Here is a 21,160-nt window from a genome sequence, read left to right on the forward strand (position 1 = left end):
TTGCTCTCACCTTCTAAATTCCTCTGAACCGGGAGTAGTCCACTCACAGCGTAGCGGAGCACAGTTGGAGATTTGAAGAGGAAAGATGTGTTCATTGAGCTGCTGCCTGTTAGATGTGTATGATCTTTAATGAGCCCAGTGACATTTATGTGACACAGTATTAAAGACGGAGAGGCTGACAAGCTCTTTAACAAGCTGACCTGTTTTGGCCAGGGGGTTAACTATGATGTGGCAGCAGGACTTGCAGTATTACGGAAGGAATTTGCCGTCTGGAATGATGTGAAGATGAGTCAGACGCCCTGTATCACTTTCGGCCAACAATGCTCTGCACAGAAGGAGAGAGTGAACCGAGCCACGGCAGAGGGAGTTTTGCACTTCTTCCCCTAAACTTTTCATGCTGGGAAGTGCTGTTTTGTTAGCCAGAGAGGGCACGTAGCTCGGGTCACGCAGGCCGTAGAGGCAGTGGTTTACATTCATGCTTAAGAAGCTAAGTTGGAGTTATTTCTCTCTCAAGAAAAACTCACTGCAGAGTTGTCTTTTCTCTGTTATCACTCCCTCTTTATGTCTCCTACCGGCTTATATCTTTCCGTGGTTATTTCTGCACCACTCTCACCTCATGTCCTACCTTCATTTCCATTTCCCTTACCGCTGTCCTCACTCTCTTTCCTGTCTACTATTACCCAGTCCCATCTTTTCTTCGCCATCATCGCGACCATATGTTGCCCTGACTTGCCACTCTGCCTCCAAATGTTCAAAGCGAGCTCAGTAAAGTTGTTTTCCTGCTTCCCCCTCTGGCCTGCCCTGCCTGATGAAGGGTCATTATTTAAACCCCTCTCTTAAAGATGTCTCTGTGCTCTTCAGAGAAACTAATTGGAGACAAAGGAAGCGGGTGCACTTCCCCCTAATGACAAAGAAGGTCGTCGCAGCCCAGACATGAGATTTTGACTCCCCACCCACCCATCCTGAGACACCCTCACCCATTTCCTGTTCATCAGACTCGTCTCTTCAATCTAACATGCGACCACTTGTACAACTAGTTTTTTCTTCTTTTTTTTTTTATATACAACTCTGCACTATTCCCTGCGAGTGTCGCAGCATTGTGCACTGTCAGTCAAGCTGGCAGGCTGTGGGCGTACTTGGCTGTATGTGCTCTCAGCAGGTGATGGCTGTAGTGGTCATTAGACTCTGTCAGGTACACTGAAAGGCTGTGGGGAAGCTGCACTCAAGCCACAGTTTAGACAGGAGCAGACTGGAGCAATAAGCCACACCATGCTTGTCTCATTAGGGTTAGGAAGTCACTTTGACCTTAAAGGAAAAATCCCCCTCGAATATTCTCTTAGGATTATATATGTCATCAGTCAGTGATGTTCAGAGGATTCGTTTGTGTCGAAGGTTTTGTACATTTTAAGGTTTTGCTCCTCAGCCTGTGTCAGTAAGTGGTTTCTCATACTTCCCAGAATGCTTTTTTGCCAGCTTTCAGAAAACATGCCCGAGCTTGTTGCATTGCAGGTGGAGAGAACACTAATGATAGTTACAGCCAGAGACAGAGCTGTTGCAGGTGGGGGGGAAAAAAAGCGAGAGCCATGGTCCTCGTTTGCTGCATTGTGGTCTGTTGAGACTACAGTCTGTGGAGATGTTGATGTCTCTGGTGGTTAAACACAACACCAGATAATGAAAGCTTAGAAATGAGCAGAGCACTGATGACTCCTGTTTTCTAATACCCTTTATAGTGCCGACGCCACACAAGCGATGGCCTAAATTTAGCTTCAAAACATTTACTTGAATGATTGAGTCGCTTCTGGACCCCCCCCTCCACCAGCACCTTCCTGACATCTGATTTCTGTAACCATTTCTGAAATATCTCTGCAACCAACAATCAGATATTCACACCCACTTCATGCCTTAAATGGCCGGCTGTGCAGGGGTGAGGAAAGAGCCAGAGAATTTACCTCTTAACCTTTTCTTTTTTTTTCTTTCTTAACATAACTACGTTCCAGAAGAAACTGTGTCTGTCTGAAAATGTGCGGCATCATCAAACGATATCTCATCTCCCCGCTCTCTAAGATGGCAGTATTTTCCATTCGTCCAGTGTGGCCAACTGGGAATCAAAAAAAGGTTTATAGTGGTTCCAGCTCTTCTTGTGAACCGCATCTTGACTTTGACCTTGTAACATCCCTTGTCGTCCTTTTCACATTGAATTTGAACTCGACACTTTCCCACCTCTTCACTGGTAGTCAATGACTAGAACTATGGACCAACCTGTTTCTCGCTTTTATCAGAAACCGATCTCCATTTTTCGACTTTTTTGTTCCACCATCATACTCGCAGAGAATCCCTCATGACCGGTCGAGCTCCAGCTGGCCGTTGCAGCGAGCTTTCGTAGAAATAAACCCCCACGGCGCTGGCTGAGGCTTGTTTTTATAGGGTTGTGTTATGTTTATTGTCTCTGTTTAGCCCCCTGATTTTGTTTCTCTGATAATTGACTGACAGCTAGATAAACCCTTTGACGTGCGCGAGCCTTGGAGGGTGTGAAGACAATGTGGTCCTGAGGGCAGTGGCGGCCTCCTGATGTCAGGCACAGCGCCCGTAGTTGAGTGCGTCTTTGTAGGGAAACTGTTTAGAGCAGGCCAGTATGGTTATGTGTATCACTTGCGTGCAGCTGGAGGAGAGAGGGGAGTTTTGACTGGCTATGTTTAGGTATTACAAATATCCCAGCCACTCACATTCCTGCTGTCGGGATCCTGTCTTGGCCCCCTCTGTTGCTATGGTTAACGCACCTGTGCATCAAAAGAAGTATCTGGCAGACACTTTAAATACATGCAAAAACCTCAGTTAATCAGTTGCTGTGGTCAGACAACTGAGGATCTCTGTCACTTTGCCGCTTTGAGGTTTGTTTTTCACTTCTCTTTACTCTTTACTCTTTTTCTTTTTATGTTGGAACTCTGTCAGCAGTCTGTTTTCCCGTCCCATCTTTTCAGTCTCCTCAACTTTCATCTCTCCTCTCGCACATTTAACTCCTCCTGTGTGGTTTTTCTCTCCGTTAAGTACAAGTTTATTGTTGCGGCAATGACAGAAATCATTAAAAAAAAAAAACGCGGAAGCGCGGTTAAAGCGTTCTCGACACAATAAGTGGTCGTTTAGGTGCAGGAAATTGGGTTAACGTGGTCGAGAACGTTCTCCGCTTGAGAAAATATCTGATAACGTGGCCAACAATCCCGCCTGCGTATAACCCAGAGCTATTAATGCAAGAGGGTGTTTAATTGCATCAGACCTTTTTACAGTAAAGCGCCACCTTAAGTCTATTGGTAAAGTACGCGTTGGGTGTCTGTGCCAAGTTGTAAAGTCTACATGAGACCTACTTATGTCGACTCCCAAGTTTTCATCTTTCTGATGTGAGGGCTGCCGAGTTTGAAAACTGCTTTACATCATTTATGGACTGCTGGCAGCTTAGCAATATTCAAAACATACACACATATACTAGAATACGGCTTAAGGAGGACATAAATTGTTCTCTCAACGGAAAGAATGGAAAGGATTTCATACAGTGGTAAATGTCATGCGTGTTGGATGCCTTGTGTGACTAGTAGACCAATTCTTACTTATTTTTTGCTCCGTTTTTTTCCCTTTTTGCTTTGTTTAGCGGTCAGCTGAAGCCAAGACTTCCAGCTTGGAGCTTGTTTTACATTAACAGCACATTTGCAAAAGTGCTGTTCAACGCCGCAGATTATAAGGCCCTCATTGGGGCTAAATCTGTTGAAATTCTTTGGTCCAAAGTCCTGAGCTTCTCCTCAGACGTGTACAGCCACCTCCATTATTACATCTGAACACACAAACACACAGCCTCTGATGCCAAACGACCAACTTCCTTTCCAAATATCCCGCTCTAGAAATACTCACTCTGCTCCCCACATTTTTTTCCTCAAAGGGGAGAGAAGGAAAAGTGGGGAAAAAAAGTTGAGTGGGGTAATTTACCTCTTTCTCTCTGAGCATCTGCCCACCCAGCGTCTCTGGCTTTCTCTCTTCCCCTGTAGTAAAGCGATAGACTTTGCCATGCACTCCTTAAGGATGACAATAGCCCAGGTCAGTTTACCTACAATCATTAGTGCTGGCTCAGGACACACACGCATTGAGCGGACCGGGGAGATGGACTGGACCACCCCAGAGCCATTACTGGTGGGGGATTACTTAGGTAACCCAGAATGCACTGGGTTCCATTGGGAGCGTCAGTACTGTCATTTGACCTGCAGCTCCAATGACCCGTTACGCAGTCGACAGTCCTTTTTCGTGCATTTGAATAAAATCCACACACACTTCCTACTTTGTGTTTGATTGCAACCATTTATGGTTTAAACTTTAGTTGACCGTAATAAACTGCAACGTTAACCAAGAAATAAAAATGTCCATGTCTGGTCTTTCTTTAGCAAGATTTTTTCAGATAAAGGGTGCGACCTGCGTGTTTTCCACAGTTCATCAGCTTCTCTTTATGCCAGCAAACAGACAAGAAGACGCCAGCTCTTGTCATGGACTTGTGCCTGTTGGCTGTAGTTGCCACTGACTTCCAAATAATCCAGCTCAATTTGTTTTAATTAGGAACCAAGTGCAAGTTATGCAAAATATTTCAGAAACTGTTTTCAAACCAAACAAATTTGCAAATCCGTTTGACAGTAGCAGTACCTGCCTTGCCGCTTCTTCTTTCTTCATTTGCCATGGCAGAACTCTAAAAGACAAATTAACCTGCCCAGATGAGCCTCAGAGGGATATCTATACCGGTGCCAACACAAGTGCCTGTGCGGACATCTACCATGGCCTTTATTTGACCATGCGCTTACCTATTTTGGCTGAACAAACCACAATAGATGCCTTTATCCGAGTCAGGCCCAACAGACTCTTCTGTGCTTTTATGTCCTCATTAGAGAGCAAAACAGCAGTTGAACTGCTGGCTGTGCTGCTGCTCCGAAATGTCTGGTTGTTCAGGGGTGGCCTGGTTTTGTCTTGATTAAGTGTGATGGCTGGGAAACATAAACATGTATCAATAAGGAGCGCAATCAGGATCCAGGGCCCGAGTGTTGGAGGTTGATGGGTATGTAGGTGTGAAGCTCTGTGGTCCTGTTTGCTCCTACCTGATTCAGCCACCTTATCTGTCATTCTCTGGAGTCGTGAGACCTAAAAATAGGTTCTTGTGTAGTTTTCTTGCAGCTCACTTCTCCCCCACGTCTTCTTTTTTTTTTAGGGATCCAGTTTCACTCCATCTGGTCTGGTGTTTATTTTCTGTTTATTCAATACAGGACTGCAATCACTGCTTAATTTCATAGTTTGGTCTTTCTCCACCTTAATACCAGTGACATCTATGATTAATTTTGTTTGCAGCCTCACGCTCATTGTCACTGTTCAAAGTGAGGCGTGGGGGAGGAGAGCAGAGCTCCCTCGTGAATTGGCCCGTGTGGAGGTTAATGATGCAACTTCTGTATGACGTTGTTTCCAGATTGCAAAGTTCCAGCTTAATGTAAAGCAAAGTCGAGACAAAGAAAAGCAAACGTGCTGCGGAGAGAGTAATTTAAACCATGTTTGTGTGAGCGGAGCCTGGCCCAGCTCTTAATTTTACTCAGGTATTGTTTTCAATAACAATGTAGTCATGGAAACTAGAGTCCCAAGAACCCGTGATTATTTTTTTATTTATTTGTTTATGTTTGTTTGGTTTTTTACATGTTTGTTTGTTCAATCCTCTTACATCCAAATCCAAGTTTGTTTGTTTTTTTCCCTTCGATCCAATCGTCAGATCTCAGAACTGTTCGAACTTAATTCGGGACTCGTTGACCTATTTGTGGCGTTTGCAGGTGCGCACATGCTAACTGGTGCAGTCTCAAAACTGCAAGCTGCAGACTGGATGGTTCTAGTTTGGTGCAGCTCTCCTGTCAGACTCTTACATGTTGCATTGCGAGTGTCCTATTGGACTGTTTTATTCAGAAACACATAGTTTAGATGGAGTAAGGATCAACCTCTGCGAAGCATTCAGCAAGAATACGTATGAAGCGAATGTGTGTGTGAAGAGAAAAGAACATTTCTCAAGCGCAGTAGTCGGGTACTCGTGAGCATCGCCACATCATTCCTCCTGTTCATACTGGTTATTAAGAGAGTTTCAATCAAAGTTATGGGGGACAAAATGCACGGCCCAGAGTTTATCTGAAGCTGCTCAGAGTCTTCAGCAGTCTGAATCAGACAAAACAAACCGGTGTCTTCCAAAGTTAAGAAGAATATAAGAATATACAATAACTCAGGCAGCCAGTGTGACCTCCTTCGGCTCTCCCTCCCCTCCAGTGATGGCATTGAACCCACTGTGACCTTTTCTTTCTTTCTTCTTTGTGTCTTCTTCCCTCCTGTAGGATCCCTTCCTGGCTGAGATGCTGCAGAACAATAAGGACCAGATCGCGTGTTACCATGAACACGACTCCTTGCTGGACCACAAGGAGGAGGAAGCCCTGAGCGAGGAGGATCGCAAGGCCGCCTGGGCCGAATATGAAGCGGAGAAAAAGGTAGGCACAGAAAAATTAATGGCGAACGCTGGCATATCCAGCCGTAACCAAAATCAAAAGGCACACACACGCAGCCCTCGTCCATCATTCATCTAATCACTGACATCAAAGTGCAAGGTGAGCAAAGAGAGACCCCACTTTTGTTTGTCAAGATGTGAGTCTGCACAATCCTTTCATCACTTGGACTAAGCAGATGACAGCTTACTGTGATCGTCGTTTTGGCTGACGGTCAGGGTAGTGGTCTGCTGTACGAATCACTGAGAGGTTGTCCAAGCAGTGTCAGTGCTACTTATTCTAAGTATGTCGGTGCAGAGGGTTTGGGGACTGCTCACTTTTCTCTCTTTTCCTCTTGCATCTCTTCTCCCCTCTCCTTTCTTGTGGGACATATCAATGGGCAATTAGTGGGGTTTATTTGGAAGTGTTTGGTGGAGGGGGGGCAGGTCTCCTCTACCCCCATCTGTAATCCTAGATTCTAATTCACTCTAATGATTATTTTTCCAACACACTCTCCCAGCACTGCCCTCTGTGTGCGTTAAGCGGCTTTTCCTTCAGAGCTCCTCTGCTTTTAAAGAGAACAGAGGGTTCCCGGCTGCAGGGCCGCCGAGGCTGGAAGCGAGGGTTTCATTTGCGTTTGCATCACTGCAGTCTGTCACACATTAAAGATGCACGAGCAGCTAGTTTCAGCCGCGAGAGGCTGTTCAGGATCACGTTGTATACTCAGAACTTTGTGGGAGAAACAACTGGAACGTAACCCGGCCTCTGCTAATGTCTTCACAACTTAAGGGTTGGCCAGTGGTGGCCAGGAAAAGCTATGTGTATGAATATCAGATTTGCAACTCAGGAAATGGGAAAAACTGTGAGAACATGATCAGGCGCCCAAAACCAAACTGAACCCAGGAGCCCTTGGTCTCTCTCTCTGGGATGACTTCAGCTCGCTACAGAGCTTAGAGAGGCTCATGTCATAAATTTAGATTTCAGACGCTGACTTTTGGAAATGAAGTCCGGTCTAGATTCGGTGTCTGTCTGTTTTGAAGATGTATGAAGTCCGAAGAAAGTCTGAAGATGCCGCTGAAAGTCAGAGAGTGGCTGCTTGTTAACAGAAAACTTGAGTCACGAGTGCGCATGCGTGCGTTCGTGTGTTTTGTAGTTTTGCGGTTGTTTTGTACTGTTTAAGCCTGCACACCTGTCTCTGACCTGGTCCAAAGACCCCCACTGGCCCCCAAACATACACACACGCCTACATACCGGATGGCCAGATTACAGGGCACGGGAAAACCATCTGCAGCAGAGGCTCAATTACACACAAACATCGGCATCCTGCTGGCCTTTACTGGGACAAGATTGTTTACTCCAGGTCACTTCTCCGACACACACGTTTAATAGAACAGGAGCGGGTCGACACGACAACTTCTCATTCATGCGGAGTCAAACAAGTTCAACGCACAAAGGGTCGAAAGCATTGTTGTCTAAATAACTGACTGAACATGAAGTAAACGGTCGTCTCCGGTCAGCGATGGCACACAGTCTCTCCCATCATGCCCTCGGTGGCTCTTAACACCTGCCTGATTAACGTGCTCTTCTGTTGGATGCCCCCCCTCACGTCCCCTCTCTGTCTTTTCAGGGTCTGTCCATGAGGACCAACTACCAGGCAACATACGCCCAGATGGATATGGGCTCCTCCAACTACTTCTCCTACAATGTGGCGGCTTTGGCCTCCATGACCAACCAGCAGCTGGAGGTAAGTAATGAGCTCCACATGCCCCCTCTCTCCTCCCTGCCGCCTCCCCCCACGGCATGGCGCCCCACATTCCTCAGATCCCACTGCTAATTGTGACAACAGTCTAGTAGCCGACATGCTACGGTTACAACGGTCTGTAATACTCCACGTCTGGGGCAGCAGCTATTTATACACAGAGGCACATCTGACGGAGATCCGGGACAGACGGTTCAAGAGGTTTGAGTGTAAAGTACTGTATTATGGCATGTGAGCAATGAAGTTGTCGCAGCTGTTTGACTCCTTTTAAACTCGTAAAGGTGATTCAGTAACTTAAGTGCCGCATCCTCCTCCTAAAGGAGATCATGTCAACAGAATGTGGAGCTCCTCAAACATACTGATGGAGCTGAAGCTACCAACATATTAACATACGGCATAATATACTGAATACTGTTCATACTGTAATAGATATTTATATATATTCATATTTCATAGCCCATAGCTTGATTAACCTGTACTGTATAGTTACACCATTAATTACATGTATACCGTAATTGCTGCTTTTCTGCTACACAAGCTGTAATATATTAGTATAATCACTTCAATCTGTCCATGCTGTTAATACATGTCTGTATTATTTATATATCCTTATACACATGCCCTTTTGCACTTTGTTGTTTCCGTACTTGTACAACAACATATTAATATTTACACTCCCTTTTTTAGCTTTGTTTTGGTCTCCACCGACTCCTCTGTGACAAATATTTCTCCTCCAGCTCGTCGCTAACTTCTCAGCAGAGTTTTATCAGTTACATCTGTTCTGCTGCTGTTTACTCCCCATAAGTGTTGCTGTGAGTGGGGAAACCCAAACAGTAAATATGTGGCCATGAAAACAAAACAATAAGCGAGAAGAATTTCTGGAGAGCTGCACCACTGACAAGTCTCTGTGGGTTTGTCAGTACGAGCGATGTTATGCTATGATTTCACGTTAAACTCAAAAATATTGATCATGAAGTCACATAGATAATATTTGTCCATAAATACTCAGAGTAGTTTCATTTCTAATGGTGAAAATGAGAAAAATGCACTGTTTCATGTTGTTTTTTCTTCGTTTGTGTTCAGGACCTTATCAATCAGGGGCGACAGAAAGTCATTGAAGCAACAAATGCATTGAAGACTTTATCACGGGAGTCACTGGAAGATACAATCGCCAGAGTGGTGAGTGCCAACGCTAAACACTACAAATACGTGTGTGTGTGATGGTGGTTTGAGGTCATCATCATTAACTGTCCTCTCTCTCTCTCTGCCCACAGTGGAAGGAAAACCCAGCACTCACGGAGAGTCAGGTCCAGTCGATGGCTCTGGGTCGACAGGCCAGTGTAGAGCTGGAGTTCAAGCGCAGGGAAGTCGTGTACAGGGACGTCCTCACAAGGCAACAAACGGTAAGATAGCCACAGTAGCTGCATCTACTGATGCCATTTCAACTAATTTATGATATAAAAAACTAAACTGTAGCAGGTAGAACTACTTCTCAATGACAATATTTTGTTGATGGTGCTTAAAACACATCGTCTGCTCCTGTGTGTTGCCCGGTCCTATCTGAGCATATGCAGAAGCTAAAATTTGGAGTGAAAGCATCTCTTAACACCATCAGACCTGACCTCTAACATCAAACTGTACAAGTCGAGTACTCTACCGAATATTTCAGTGATTAATCGAGTAATCTTTTTTATATGGTTCGTGTATATGCTGCGGCTGTTTGGGTTGTGTTCACTTAGGTTGTACTGCAGTGTATGGGCTTGCAGGACGCCTGAGGAATGGCGTTATCAGAGGCTGTGAAGCCTGTCAGTCATGGCAGTTGTCTGTGTTCAAGCTGAGGAACCAGCAAAACCAACCCATGCTTCGTAGCGCCATAATTCCGGGTCGCTACAACACTATTGCATAATGTGACAGAAACGACAGGCCTATTAAAACCGAACAATTGATCCCAAACTTTGGACATCTTTTGTCTTTTGCGGACGGATGGTCTCTTCGCCACCTTTTTAAATCTGAGTCGCATGCGTCACCGTTTACAGTCCGCGTAGAACACGATCCCTGGGGGGGAACGCAAGTGACTACTTAAACGAAATTAATGATCAAATGAATACTCGAGGCAAAAAGAATGATTCGAGGCTTTTTTGTACTCTAATTACACTAGTACTCCTTGCAGCCCTAAACCGTAGTGCCGGGCAGTGCGTCATACACACTTAAGATTTTCCAGCTGTAATTCGAAAACATTGTGGGGGACTGTAGAGAAATCTGTTTAATGACCAGCTGCGTGTAAATTTGTGTGTAAACTCCTGATTTCTTCCAGTAACCTGTTTTTGTTGTGCGCATAGCACTCGTTTAATAATGTGTTATCTCCACCTGTGTTTTGGACATGTGATGTCTCGGTTTCTCAGCTGGTACTTATTTATCTATAGTAGTAATTATGTAGTTATCTGAACCGTCTCTCTCTCTCTCTCTTTGTGTCTGCCCAGCTGATGATGTTCGTGCAGAAGCTGATCACTAACAGGAAGGTGCAGGAGCAGCAGATGGCCTTGGCTAACCAGGCCAACTACCTGAACCAGCTGGCCATGCAGAACGGCATGATGGGAGGCAGCGGGCTCAGCCAGAGGGACCTGCTGGGGCTTTACCAGCAGCTCCACGGCCTGGGCAAGAATCCCGGGCCCTCCAAGGGCCTGTAGGTCAGAGGGACTTCTTCCTCAAACCCCCCACCCCACCCCACCCCCCTCCCCGCCCACTCAGCTAGCCGGCTCCCGGTGGCCCAGTCAGAGCGAGGCCCAGTTCTCTGTAACAAACACACTGTGAGACCGCTCAGAGCTCAAAGCTCAAAGCTCAAAGCAAACTGGTCCACCAATCAGAGGGTGGAGTAGTTTTGAGACTAGGCTGCTGTCCACTGGGGCCTCAAGTGGGATAGACTCTGTTCTTTATTCTGTAGTTCACTGAGAGATGGTGGAAATATGATGTATAAATGACTGTGTGAAAGGAGTCCATTAGGAATTTCAACAGGAAAAAAAAAAAAACATGTATATACCGCCTTAATGTTATTCAAGTTCTATATCTTCATTTTTCATGTATTTAAAGACAAAAAAGTTTTACCCCCAATGCTTTTATGCATTGTATTGTTCTCCCCTTAAAAGAGGGTTTCCTTATTATTTAAACTCAGTTTTTATACTGTTTTAAATGCCTAACTAAACCTGAGTGGGACCAGTGTTGTTGGTGACAGGACTCTATGATGTAAAGCTCTAACATGATTAGCCCCGGTAGATTCCTTCACCAATATCTGGCAAAGCAGACAGCTGATGGTGCTGCAAAGTCCTGCTCTTTTTGGGAGATAGAAGTTAATTGATAAGTCAACAAAAAAAGTTACAAAAAAATAAAATAATAAAAAAAAGGCCTTATATTCATTTCCTAAAAAAAAGCTCTGTAAAGTTCTGAGATTTGAGATTTGTTGAGAATCTTTTCTATTATGCTTTTAAGTGTTTACATTAGTTGTCGCTGAACATGGTAATGGAATGCTTGTGTTGTTCAAAAAACTGCCTGCCCGGGTTCCTCCGAACTTTTTTTGTAACATTCATTCTCACTGTCACGTGTTGTCTAGCATAGCACTGTGCGTCCTTGTTCATTGTTTATGTTCCACTTGTGTTGATCTCAAAAAGCTTGGGGTGAAACGAGTGGGGTCTCACAAAGCACAAGCCAGTTCAGCCGGGTGTCACAGGGCCCAAAACTTTTCCCCCTTTGCTTGTCTGTCAAAGTTTAAAACGTGTGTTCCATAGTGGTTTTGATAGAGTAAAGACTGGAAATCTTATTATGTCTGGCTGATCTGTGCATTCTGCTTTGTGAGAAATGCCTTCTGGACACTGTAGTCCCACCAGGCAGGCCCCCGGACTACCTGTATTCTTTGGCACATTTTTGCTTCTAAATGCTTAAACTGGTGTAGCTGTTAATCCTGAGAAATATGTACATTTCTCATGAAGAGAAGCCTGTTGTCTCTAGTTGGCTCCTGTGTTTGCACAAGGTGTATTTCATAAATGTAGAGAAACTGTTCTTTTTTTTTTTTTTTTCTTTTTTTTTTTGGCCCTCCTCAAGAATGTTCTTATGTTAGCAAATACACCAACATTATTTGCCATGAATCTGATCTGCTATTATCTTGATAAGTATTTAATATAACATTTAATAAAGTGACCAAAATGATGAGCAACTCTTTGTGTTTGAGTCATTTGTTTTTCAGGACTGAAATGATTTATAGTGCATTCCTTTGCACTGACTGGATTTATAAAAAGGGGGAAGTTGGTTACAGATTTGGTCATTCTGGTTAGCTTCTTATTGTTGTAGGTTCTTCAGAAACATTTTATTGTTCACTGGCAAGAGAACATTTCTGAAGCTTGACCGATTTGAATTCTTTGAAGTTTAAACCAATATTTGATGCTCTAAAAATTCTCCTAGCAAAATATTTGCTGGTATTCTGACGGGTATTTTCATTAGACAGTTTACAAATAAATGACTGCATAGCGATGCAACCAAGATCCTTACTTGAACCACCAAAGTTTGTGTTCAGTATCTAAAGTCCGTCGGGCCACCAGAACAAGTTCTTGACGTAGATCTCTTTAAATTTTTTAAATAATAGCCAAGATGTGTCAAGTGGAGAATTTGTACAGGAAACTTTTAAAAGTTGAAATTTTCCGTCCTCTGAAGGACAATCTAACATAGTTTCTAAATGAGCTCAATATATATTTGCTGTTTCTGGACTGCGCTTAGTGGCCAACATATACACCATTTCTGACATCTTGTCATGACTCATAATCTGTCAGGCTGTTAAAGGTTATACAATTTTCATCCAGGTTCTGTTTCAATCGGTCATAAAATGGGATACACTTTTTTGCTTTTCTTGCCAAGAGTTGAGATTGATGCCACTTATGTCTGTCTGGTAAATATGAAGATACACCCAGCAGCTGGGTTAGCCTAGCTTAGCATTAAGACGAGAAACATCTGTGTCCAAAGGTAAAAAAAAAAAAATTTGCTATACAACCAGTGGAGACTCTGAGCCCGACTGCATGATCCAATGTAAAACCAAGTCGTGACCTGTTGACTAACTTAACCTTTGAACAGAGCGAGGCTAGCTGTTTCCCCCCGCTTCCAGTCTTTATGCTAAGCTAAGCTCACTGCTTCCTGGCTCCAGATTCTTATTTCCCGTAGAGATATGAGAGTGTTATCGATCTTCTTATCTTATCCTCAGCATAAAAAAATGTAAGTGTATTTCCCCATATTTCAGAGTTATTCCATTATACAGTTGGAAGGCAGATAGCTGATACATCCTGATGTAGTGTCCCTGTGTTTCACACCCACAGCACTAAGCGCCTTTTGTCCCGCTCTCTCTTCTCCCTTCAATCTTTCATCTATTTTTCCCTCTCCCGGTATTGTTTTCATTTCTCAGTCTGCCAGGGTTTTCCCCTGCATGTCTTTGACTTTTCCATTCCCTCCCCCCAGGGGAGCTTGCTCTCACAGCTTACAGATATCTGCCAGTGGAGAAACATTACAACTATTGCAGATGTTGAAATGTTGATCCCATCCCCTCTCAGCCCCAGATTACCACCACTCCAGGTTTGCGGCACATCCCTGCTGGTTCTCTGTGCAGCAGGCAGCTGTTTCTGTCCATTGAAAAGGCTTGAACTATAGTGGAGTCTGTGAGGCCCCCCTCCAATGAACAACCAATCACTGCTCTAAATCCATGCTGATGTGTAAAGCCAATTAGGAGTCGGGATCCAGTTGCATAAGGAATCTGATTTTGTACGGTGGATGTAGGCTGACTAAGACCTTGTGGAGACAGAGAGGGTCTGTGCACATTACTTGGTAAAGGGTTTATGAGGGCAAATTGGCGTGAGCTTGTATTGGTGCTCTCCTCTGGGAAAAAATCTGCAGTATCTTTTTACCTCATTTTCTCTCCGTCTTTTGGACAGCAGGACAAAATGCCATGCGGTCAATGCTTTAAAAGTCATTACATTTGAGGTATTTAATAATGATGAGTATGCTGCGTAAAAATTAGATTAGAAAAGCCTGAAACGCTTCGAAAGCTACTTTTTAATGTTGCTAAGGCAGTTCATAATCATGTGGCGCTAGAAGAAAAGTTGGTGTCACCAAAGTCATTAGGGTTCATCCTCTGGGGATCATGAATGTTTGTATGTAACTTCACAGTGATTCATGCAACATTTGTTGAGATATTTCATTGTCTGATCGACTGATTGCTGAAAACAAAAGGAAAGAAACATTCACATAGATTCTATATCTGGTTTTAATTGGTACATCACATTTTTATCCAAGCAAAAATAGTCTCTCACAATGAGTTCTCGATAGCAGGACAATTTTATTGTCATGTTCATTGCAGTTTTTTTTTTGTTGTTTTTTTGTTTTTTGGGGGTGTAATTTCAGTAGAATCTACAGTCCAGATAACTTCAAGTTCATTACAAAATAAAGTCTTTGCAATAAATAAATATATAGATTTATATTTTTACTTTATACGTAGAAAATAAATATATTGTACATCTCATAAATAGGATCACCCATATGTACACCTCAGCTGCTTGCATTTTTAATAATGTTCCCGACACTCTGAACATTACAAGTCACCATCCTTTAAAAGAAAAACCCACATCACTTATACTTTACAACCACAGTCAGAGAAGTGCTTTTGTCCCGAGCTTAATCACTTGTTTTGCATACAACTCCTACAAGACGCTGCTTGATATTTTATTTAAATGTGATGAATGAGATCATTAGACTCAGATGATTACATGGGAGAACAAGCGAGCCTACAGCTGGGACTGGGGATGTGCAGTAAGTGCTCTTTCAACTATCTCACATTCATCTGAGACATTATTATTCCCCATCTTTCATCCTTTCTTTTGGAGACAACTTAATAAAACTCCAGTTCTGCCTCGCGCACACACTCACCTTACAGACTCTTTAGTACCTGACTATCCCAACCTGTCACCTAACATGCATGTAGCAAATCGTTTGAGTATTTCTGACCCTTCCTCTACTATCTATCTCTCTGTATGTGGAATGTGCCCTTTCTTACATTTACCATGACTGTGTACAGTGCATGACAAATGCACAATGTGACATCTGCAGTGCTTTCCGTCATTTAAAGCTCCTAAAAGTCTCTTCTTGGTGTCCTCATTAGTCAACCATTCTTTTTTTCTTTTTTTTTTACACACCAGCTTAGTGCTACGCAAAAACCGCCAAGATCCACGACTCCGCTTGTTGCTGCACGTCGCTTCAGTATCTACGCGTTTAAGTGGTTTACTGAGAAAACATGGCACCTGATTGGAACGTCCTGATCGCCCTCACAGCTGGGTGATCATGCCTCAACTGTCCATGTCCACAGTGGTTTTACAAGATCACTCCCCCTCCTCCATCTCTTTCAGGTCACAAGTCCACTACAGAGGCAAAGAAGTGACATCCAGGAAACATGCACAATGTTTATGTCAGTGCTGTGACGTGCTTGGTGGTGGGCTGAGGTGCAAACACAGTGACCTCGGGGGGAGTTGAGAGTGAAGAGTTCTGTACCAGGTCCAAATGATCCACAACACCCTCTCTCTCCTCTTCTTTTATTTCTATTCCTCCTACTGTAACCAGTTCTCCCAGTGTAAGCACTGGTCACCTGTACTGGAATAAGTCCCTGTACGCCTGAGGGATCTTTTCAATCTCCACCGGCCTGGGTAAGAAGTGGGTGAGTTTCTGGTGTTTTTTAGTCCTGCCGCCCTCCCTGGGCGAGCCGTCCTTGTTTAAGGCCACGTAGTAGAAGCGTCCCGTGTCCGTGTGCTTGTACAGAGTTGAAGCATAGGTGTTGTACCAGTTCTCCTCAAACTGCTCCCTGAACACACATTCTGCTGTCAGCTTCTTCTGCAGGAGAGAAAACAACAGATTAGTCGTGCTAAAATCCAGCTCACACGGCACTGAATGAGGATATGTACAAATGCAGCTGAGATGAAGATGGATGATCCGACTTTGCATGCAGACTCCACTCTTCCTGGTGTACTAGTGCACATGTATCATCATCATGATCTTGAACTTTGCTTGGAAGCTGATATGAACCAGTGCAAACTCATTTAGGCACTTGCTCATTATGACAAAAGAGGAAAAGTCATTATGAGCTGCTCTTCGCTTTACGCTCCACACTCACTCCTCGGACCTGTTAACCTCTCGCTCGCTACACGGAGAATTATTTCCCTCCCTGTGATGCAAAAAGAACAAGCGAGCAGGCATACAATAACTTCCCCTCGCTCTCTCACACAGCAGCTCCCGGAGCCTCGGTCTTCGCTGACAGCGCAGCATGAGCGATGGCTGCGGGTTCAGCAGGTGAGAGTCTGCTGGCTGAGTGAGTGTGTGAGAACAATAAGAAACATCAAACCCGTCATTCATGCAGCAGCTCTGCAAGAGGGATATCACCGAGGACCAGGGGCCAAATGTGCACCCCTTTTTTTAAGGATGTCCCAAAGAGTCGCCATCCCCCTCTCTCTCTCTCTCTCTCTCTGTCTCTCTGTCTCTCTGTCTCTCTCTCTCTCCTCTTTTTTTGGCTAAGCCGACGTGGCTTCTCTACACAGTGATCAGCACGTCTCTTTCCTTTAATAACACACGTTATAGCTCTTGCAAATGTTTGTGTAAAAGCTTTGGTTTTTATTCCAGCAGCAATTTTGTTGATTGGCTGTCAGGCTCTGCTTGGCTGCGGCTGTGTGGTGAAGCTGTTGTCTGTAAATACAGCCCTGAGGGCACATGACTGGGCCAGCTCCATCCTAATACACACACACACACACTCAACACACACACAAACCTCATCAGATCAAAAGCTCGTCAAGGTCTGATGGCTGTGGGACGGAAGCACTCATCTACCTGTTGCTCCCCCACCTCTCTCCACCTCCTGGCCTCTCAGCCTCAGACAGACGTGTCTACATCGCTCCCTCTGTCAGTCAGGTGACTCAGTCAGGTGTGCATTTACCCCTAGCCCCCCACAAATCACTGCCTCTTACCATCGCCCGCCCCTTCCCCCCAGGGTCAAAGCTCCAGGATGCCAGATTCTGATAGCACGCAGTAACAATATCTGCACTTTCAACACAATGGCCGTGCTTAAAAGTAGCCTCTGTTCAAAATGTTCAGAGCCAGAGGGAGTCAGAGCCCTGAGAGGCCCTCAGGTAGTGCCCTGGGACACCTGATACAGGTAACCCTCACATACTTCCCCTTCATTGTCTTTATCTCTTCCCTTTCCTCTCTGTCTCCAGACAGCAACCACACGCGAGAGACAAAGTCAGCCAGGATGAAAAAGATATTCTCTACATGGTACATTAACCGCGGGAAAGCACGACATATTTCTTCTATATTTAACGCTGCAGTCCAAACTTGAGAGCAGCTGTACACAGAGAGGTAAATTCATCCACACCACGCACCCAGAGTGACTCCAAACTTTCCTGTCTGCACTTTGGGAAAATATGTAAATATTTCTGCATATCTCAAAAAGTAAATGAAGAGGTCGGTGCGCTCTCTAAAGCTGCAAAATCGACTTTTCTTTGAATCTCTTCACACGGAAAACAAGTTTTCTTTTATCTTATTTTCTTTGCTACTGCTGGTGTTGGTTTTGGTCATCATCATTTGTTAGATCTACTGTCTTTATTACCACACTAATAAAGCAGCAGGCGAGGGAAGTATGCAACAGAGTGTGAGACTCTATAAAAGAAACACACTTGTTTTGTCTCACTGTGGTTTTCCCATCTGCCACGTTTGGGAACCTTGATAACTGTCAGATCAGCTCCTGAAAACTGACTTTCAAGAGCTCAGAACTGACGCGTATTGTTAAAAAAAATTTTTTAGAGTCATTTTTAGAGAATGACTGTAAAATTGTGTGTTTCTACAAAGCAAATCACGTGTATCAAGTGGCAGATTTGTTGTGAATGAGACTCTGGGCTTGGTTGTGAATGAAAGAAGTTTTTTTTTTTTTTTTGGTTTTGTTTTGTTTGACTCACCGACCCATAGAGCTCTCCTTTCTCATTCATGCCGAGGTAAAGTCCAGCGTCCACTCCTCTGATGCTGACCAGACCCACTGCCAGACTGATGAACTCCAGGATACCTGAGGTCAAACAATGCACGCACACACACACACACACACACACACACACAATGCACAGAAACCAGTCAGTAAAGCACACAAACACACACACGAGGCAACAAGTGGCCTCCATTTATACAGCCGGTTTGAATATTATGCACCAGTTTTGGGGGGGTTGAAAGCTTTATTACTGTTTGGTTCACACAGTCATCTTGTGTCCTGCAATGCACCCTTCTTGCATCACCAATCCACATTTGAATAATTGCAGTTTTAAGGCTTTAAATAACCCCCCCGCCCCTCCATTGATTACAGCACAGGATGGATGGATGGACTAGATGACAGCACCAGATGAACATTTCTTTGATTGCTTTTTTTAGTCTGCTCTGAGGAACATACATCACTCATTTAATCATAGTAGGTTGCGGTGTCTATAAATGCCTTCATCCTGTCTTTGGAACTTCCCAACTAGCTACTAATACAGACCAAGAAGTGACTTTTATGAAGCTGAGATGTGGGTAAGTTGTTTAGTGGGGCTGCTGAGTCACAGGAAGTTACAGTAAAGTGAACATGCACTTCAAAGGCAGGGAAACAACCGGTAAAATTAAAAGCTATTGGCTGTTGTGATGCAGAGAGGGGGTTAGTCAGAGAGGATCCAGCTGGATGTGCTGACTGGCAAAGAGAGGCCAGCTTTACAGCCACCTGGTCCCCATCTCCCCGACCTCATCCGATGCCAGAGGATGACAGAGAACATCCCTCTAATTTTTAGCGGGGTGAAGAGTGTGTTTCATATCCCTCTAATCAAAGCCATGTCTCCCCCCCATTGCAGCTCTGACAAAAGAGACCTTGCATTTTTAAAAAAGCTAAGTGAAGCCAGAAACAAACACGCGGACCACCCATCCCTGTAAACCGGCTTGTTTTTTGGCTGAAATCGTGAACATTAAACCTTCCCTGAATTCCGCAGTGGTCATGCTTTAATTTCGTGTTATTCCGCTCTGTGGCGAGCCGGTCTGCACCTGTGTGTGTGTCTGCGTGTGTGTGTGTGTGTGTGAGTATGAGAGAGAGACGACTGCGTGGATATGAGGCGTAAGACATGTGCGTATCTGCCCTCTGACCTCATTTGTTTATCGTATTCTCTGTCTCCCTCCCAGTGAGCCGCACCTCGCTCCATTTACATTGGTAATGGTACCAGATCTTCAGACGCGGGGCGGACGCATTTATATTAGAAGTGTACTGGTTGCACGAGCTGCTTGTTTGCGGCTTTGAGTAGAGACACCTGCCCCCCCCCAACCCACGCGCAGCAGGGATTGCACAGCAAAAAAAAAGGTGTGTGTGTGTGTGCGTGTGTGTGTGTGTGCGCCAGGTGACAGTGACGCACGAGTGTGTATTCACTGGGGATGTGCGGCAGGAAAAAAGCCTCTTAATTAAACTCACCCAGCTTCAGAGAGGAGAAAAAAATTGCCTAAATTGGTTGAACAATATATAAAACATGAGCGTGAATAAATAAAAAACTTTGGAATATCTGTATGCGCTTTCCTCTCTCGTGGTCAAATCGTGCGTAAAAGTTGTTTCTGTCTTTTTGAAATAAATTATAAAACATAATCTTCAATATTTCTCATTAAAAAAGTTGAATGTTAAAGAAATATCCTCACCAAATCTGCTGTGGTCCTGTCTCGTCCCATACACAGTCCCATTAGGGAATATCTCCAGCTGAAAGCCGGTCCTGCAGTAGAGCTGCCGCCGCCTCAGGATCCCTTTGAGGTGCCCGAAATCCGTCGGCGACCCCCGCTGCAGCCTCCCTTCAATCTGCCCCAGTCGCTCATTCAAGCCCACTGGAGACTCCGGCAGAGGCATATTCCCGAGTGCAGGAAAGCTTTGTAAATCCAAGTCGATTGTCCCCAAAAAACTCCCCACCTCTGCCATTGTGTGCACAGCTGTCAAATTTAGCGACGGCATTTAAAAAATCTATCGGTGTCTCAAGTAAGGAAAGAAAAGTTTTAAACACAAGTCCAGTCCATGCACGCACAAAGTGAACCCAGCGCGCCGTGCTTCTCCAAAACCAGAGGCGTCCTTTCAGTTTATTGATCGTCCTTTGCTATAATCATCAGTTTGATATCTCTGTTTATCAGATGGAAAGACTCTATTATATACATGCTCCCCACGCATTCTCACATTGGATATTCAAACACAAGCCACGCCTGGCTGGCATCCCTTCTTACGCGCATCAGTTTCCTTACTGAATGTGTACTTTCAGTCCAACTTTTTTTTTTTTTTTTTACCACTGATGATGATGCCGCTGTCTGTCTGCTCTCTCAAAAAAAAAAAAGCTGTACCTATCGTCCGACCGAGCAACTCCAAATCCAAAGAAGTCTCTTCTCAGAGCAGATCCTGCGCTCCCGATTGCGGTCCGGGGCTGTCTGATAAAACCACATCGCCTATCCAGAGGCAGGGAACTCTGGCAACAGTTTGTGGTGCATTAAAATGCGACACAGATGCAGAGGGGAAGACCATCATTGTTCAAACGCAAATGAAAGCTGACACAAGTGCGTAAATCTATCATAAACTGGAACAACCACTCCACCACAAAGGGAATCCATGATTTACTCTGTGTTTTTTTTTGTGGGTCACACCATATTCTCCTGGAAACATGAAGAAGCAGAAGAAAAAAACCACAAAGCATCAAGATTACAAGATTATCTAAATAACCTGTGCATAATCTCAGAGCAATCCAACCTCCTGCACAAGTGTCAGTGCCAACCACTGCAGTTGGACGTTTTCATG

The 21,160-nt window shown here is 44.4% G+C and overlaps 2 protein-coding genes across 6 annotated transcripts in view; one reads left to right on the forward strand and one right to left on the reverse strand.

The window, feature by feature from the left end:
- atrx (ATRX chromatin remodeler) overlaps positions 1–12,487 on the forward strand; it is a 29,242-nt gene extending 16,755 nt beyond the window's left edge. For all 5 annotated transcript variants that reach the window (XM_027282637.1, XM_019265492.2, XM_019265493.2 and 2 more), the window contains exons 30-34: positions 6,381–6,530; positions 8,152–8,268; positions 9,367–9,462; positions 9,558–9,686; positions 10,764–12,487. In XM_027282637.1, the coding sequence (XP_027138438.1) occupies positions 6,381–6,530; positions 8,152–8,268; positions 9,367–9,462; positions 9,558–9,686; positions 10,764–10,970 (699 nt within the window). In that variant the 3' untranslated portion in view covers positions 10,971–12,487. The remainder of the gene's footprint in view (positions 1–6,380; positions 6,531–8,151; positions 8,269–9,366; positions 9,463–9,557; positions 9,687–10,763) is intronic.
- Positions 12,488–14,575: 2,088 nt separating this feature from the next.
- Positions 14,576–20,677, reverse strand: fgf16 (fibroblast growth factor 16). The gene is made up of 3 exons (XM_010754650.3): positions 20,032–20,677; positions 18,300–18,403; positions 14,576–16,188 (listed from the first exon to the last, which is right to left on the reverse strand). The coding sequence occupies exons 1-3, from the start codon at positions 20,333–20,335 to the stop codon at positions 15,943–15,945; spliced, it is 654 nt and encodes a 217-aa protein (XP_010752952.2). The 5' UTR covers positions 20,336–20,677; the 3' UTR covers positions 14,576–15,942.
- Positions 20,678–21,160: the final 483 nt, after the last annotated feature.

This window comes from Larimichthys crocea, chromosome I (genome assembly GCF_000972845.2).
Source record: "Larimichthys crocea isolate SSNF chromosome I, L_crocea_2.0, whole genome shotgun sequence".
Classification (NCBI taxonomy): domain Eukaryota; kingdom Metazoa; phylum Chordata; class Actinopteri; family Sciaenidae; genus Larimichthys; species Larimichthys crocea.

Excerpts from the sequence above, each read along its gene's own strand:
- fgf16 (XM_010754650.3), bottom strand. The coding sequence starts at position 20,335 with ATGCCGTCGCTAAATTTGACAGCTGTGCACACAATGGCAGAGGTGGGG. Across the intron at positions 18,404-20,031 it reads ACAGGACCACAGCAGATTTG|GTATCCTGGAGTTCATCAGT; the intron begins GTGAGGATATTT and ends GTTTGACCTCAG. Across the intron at positions 16,189-18,299 it reads AAGGAGAGCTCTATGGGTCG|AAGAAGCTGACAGCAGAATG; the intron begins GTGAGTCAAACA and ends TCTCTCCTGCAG.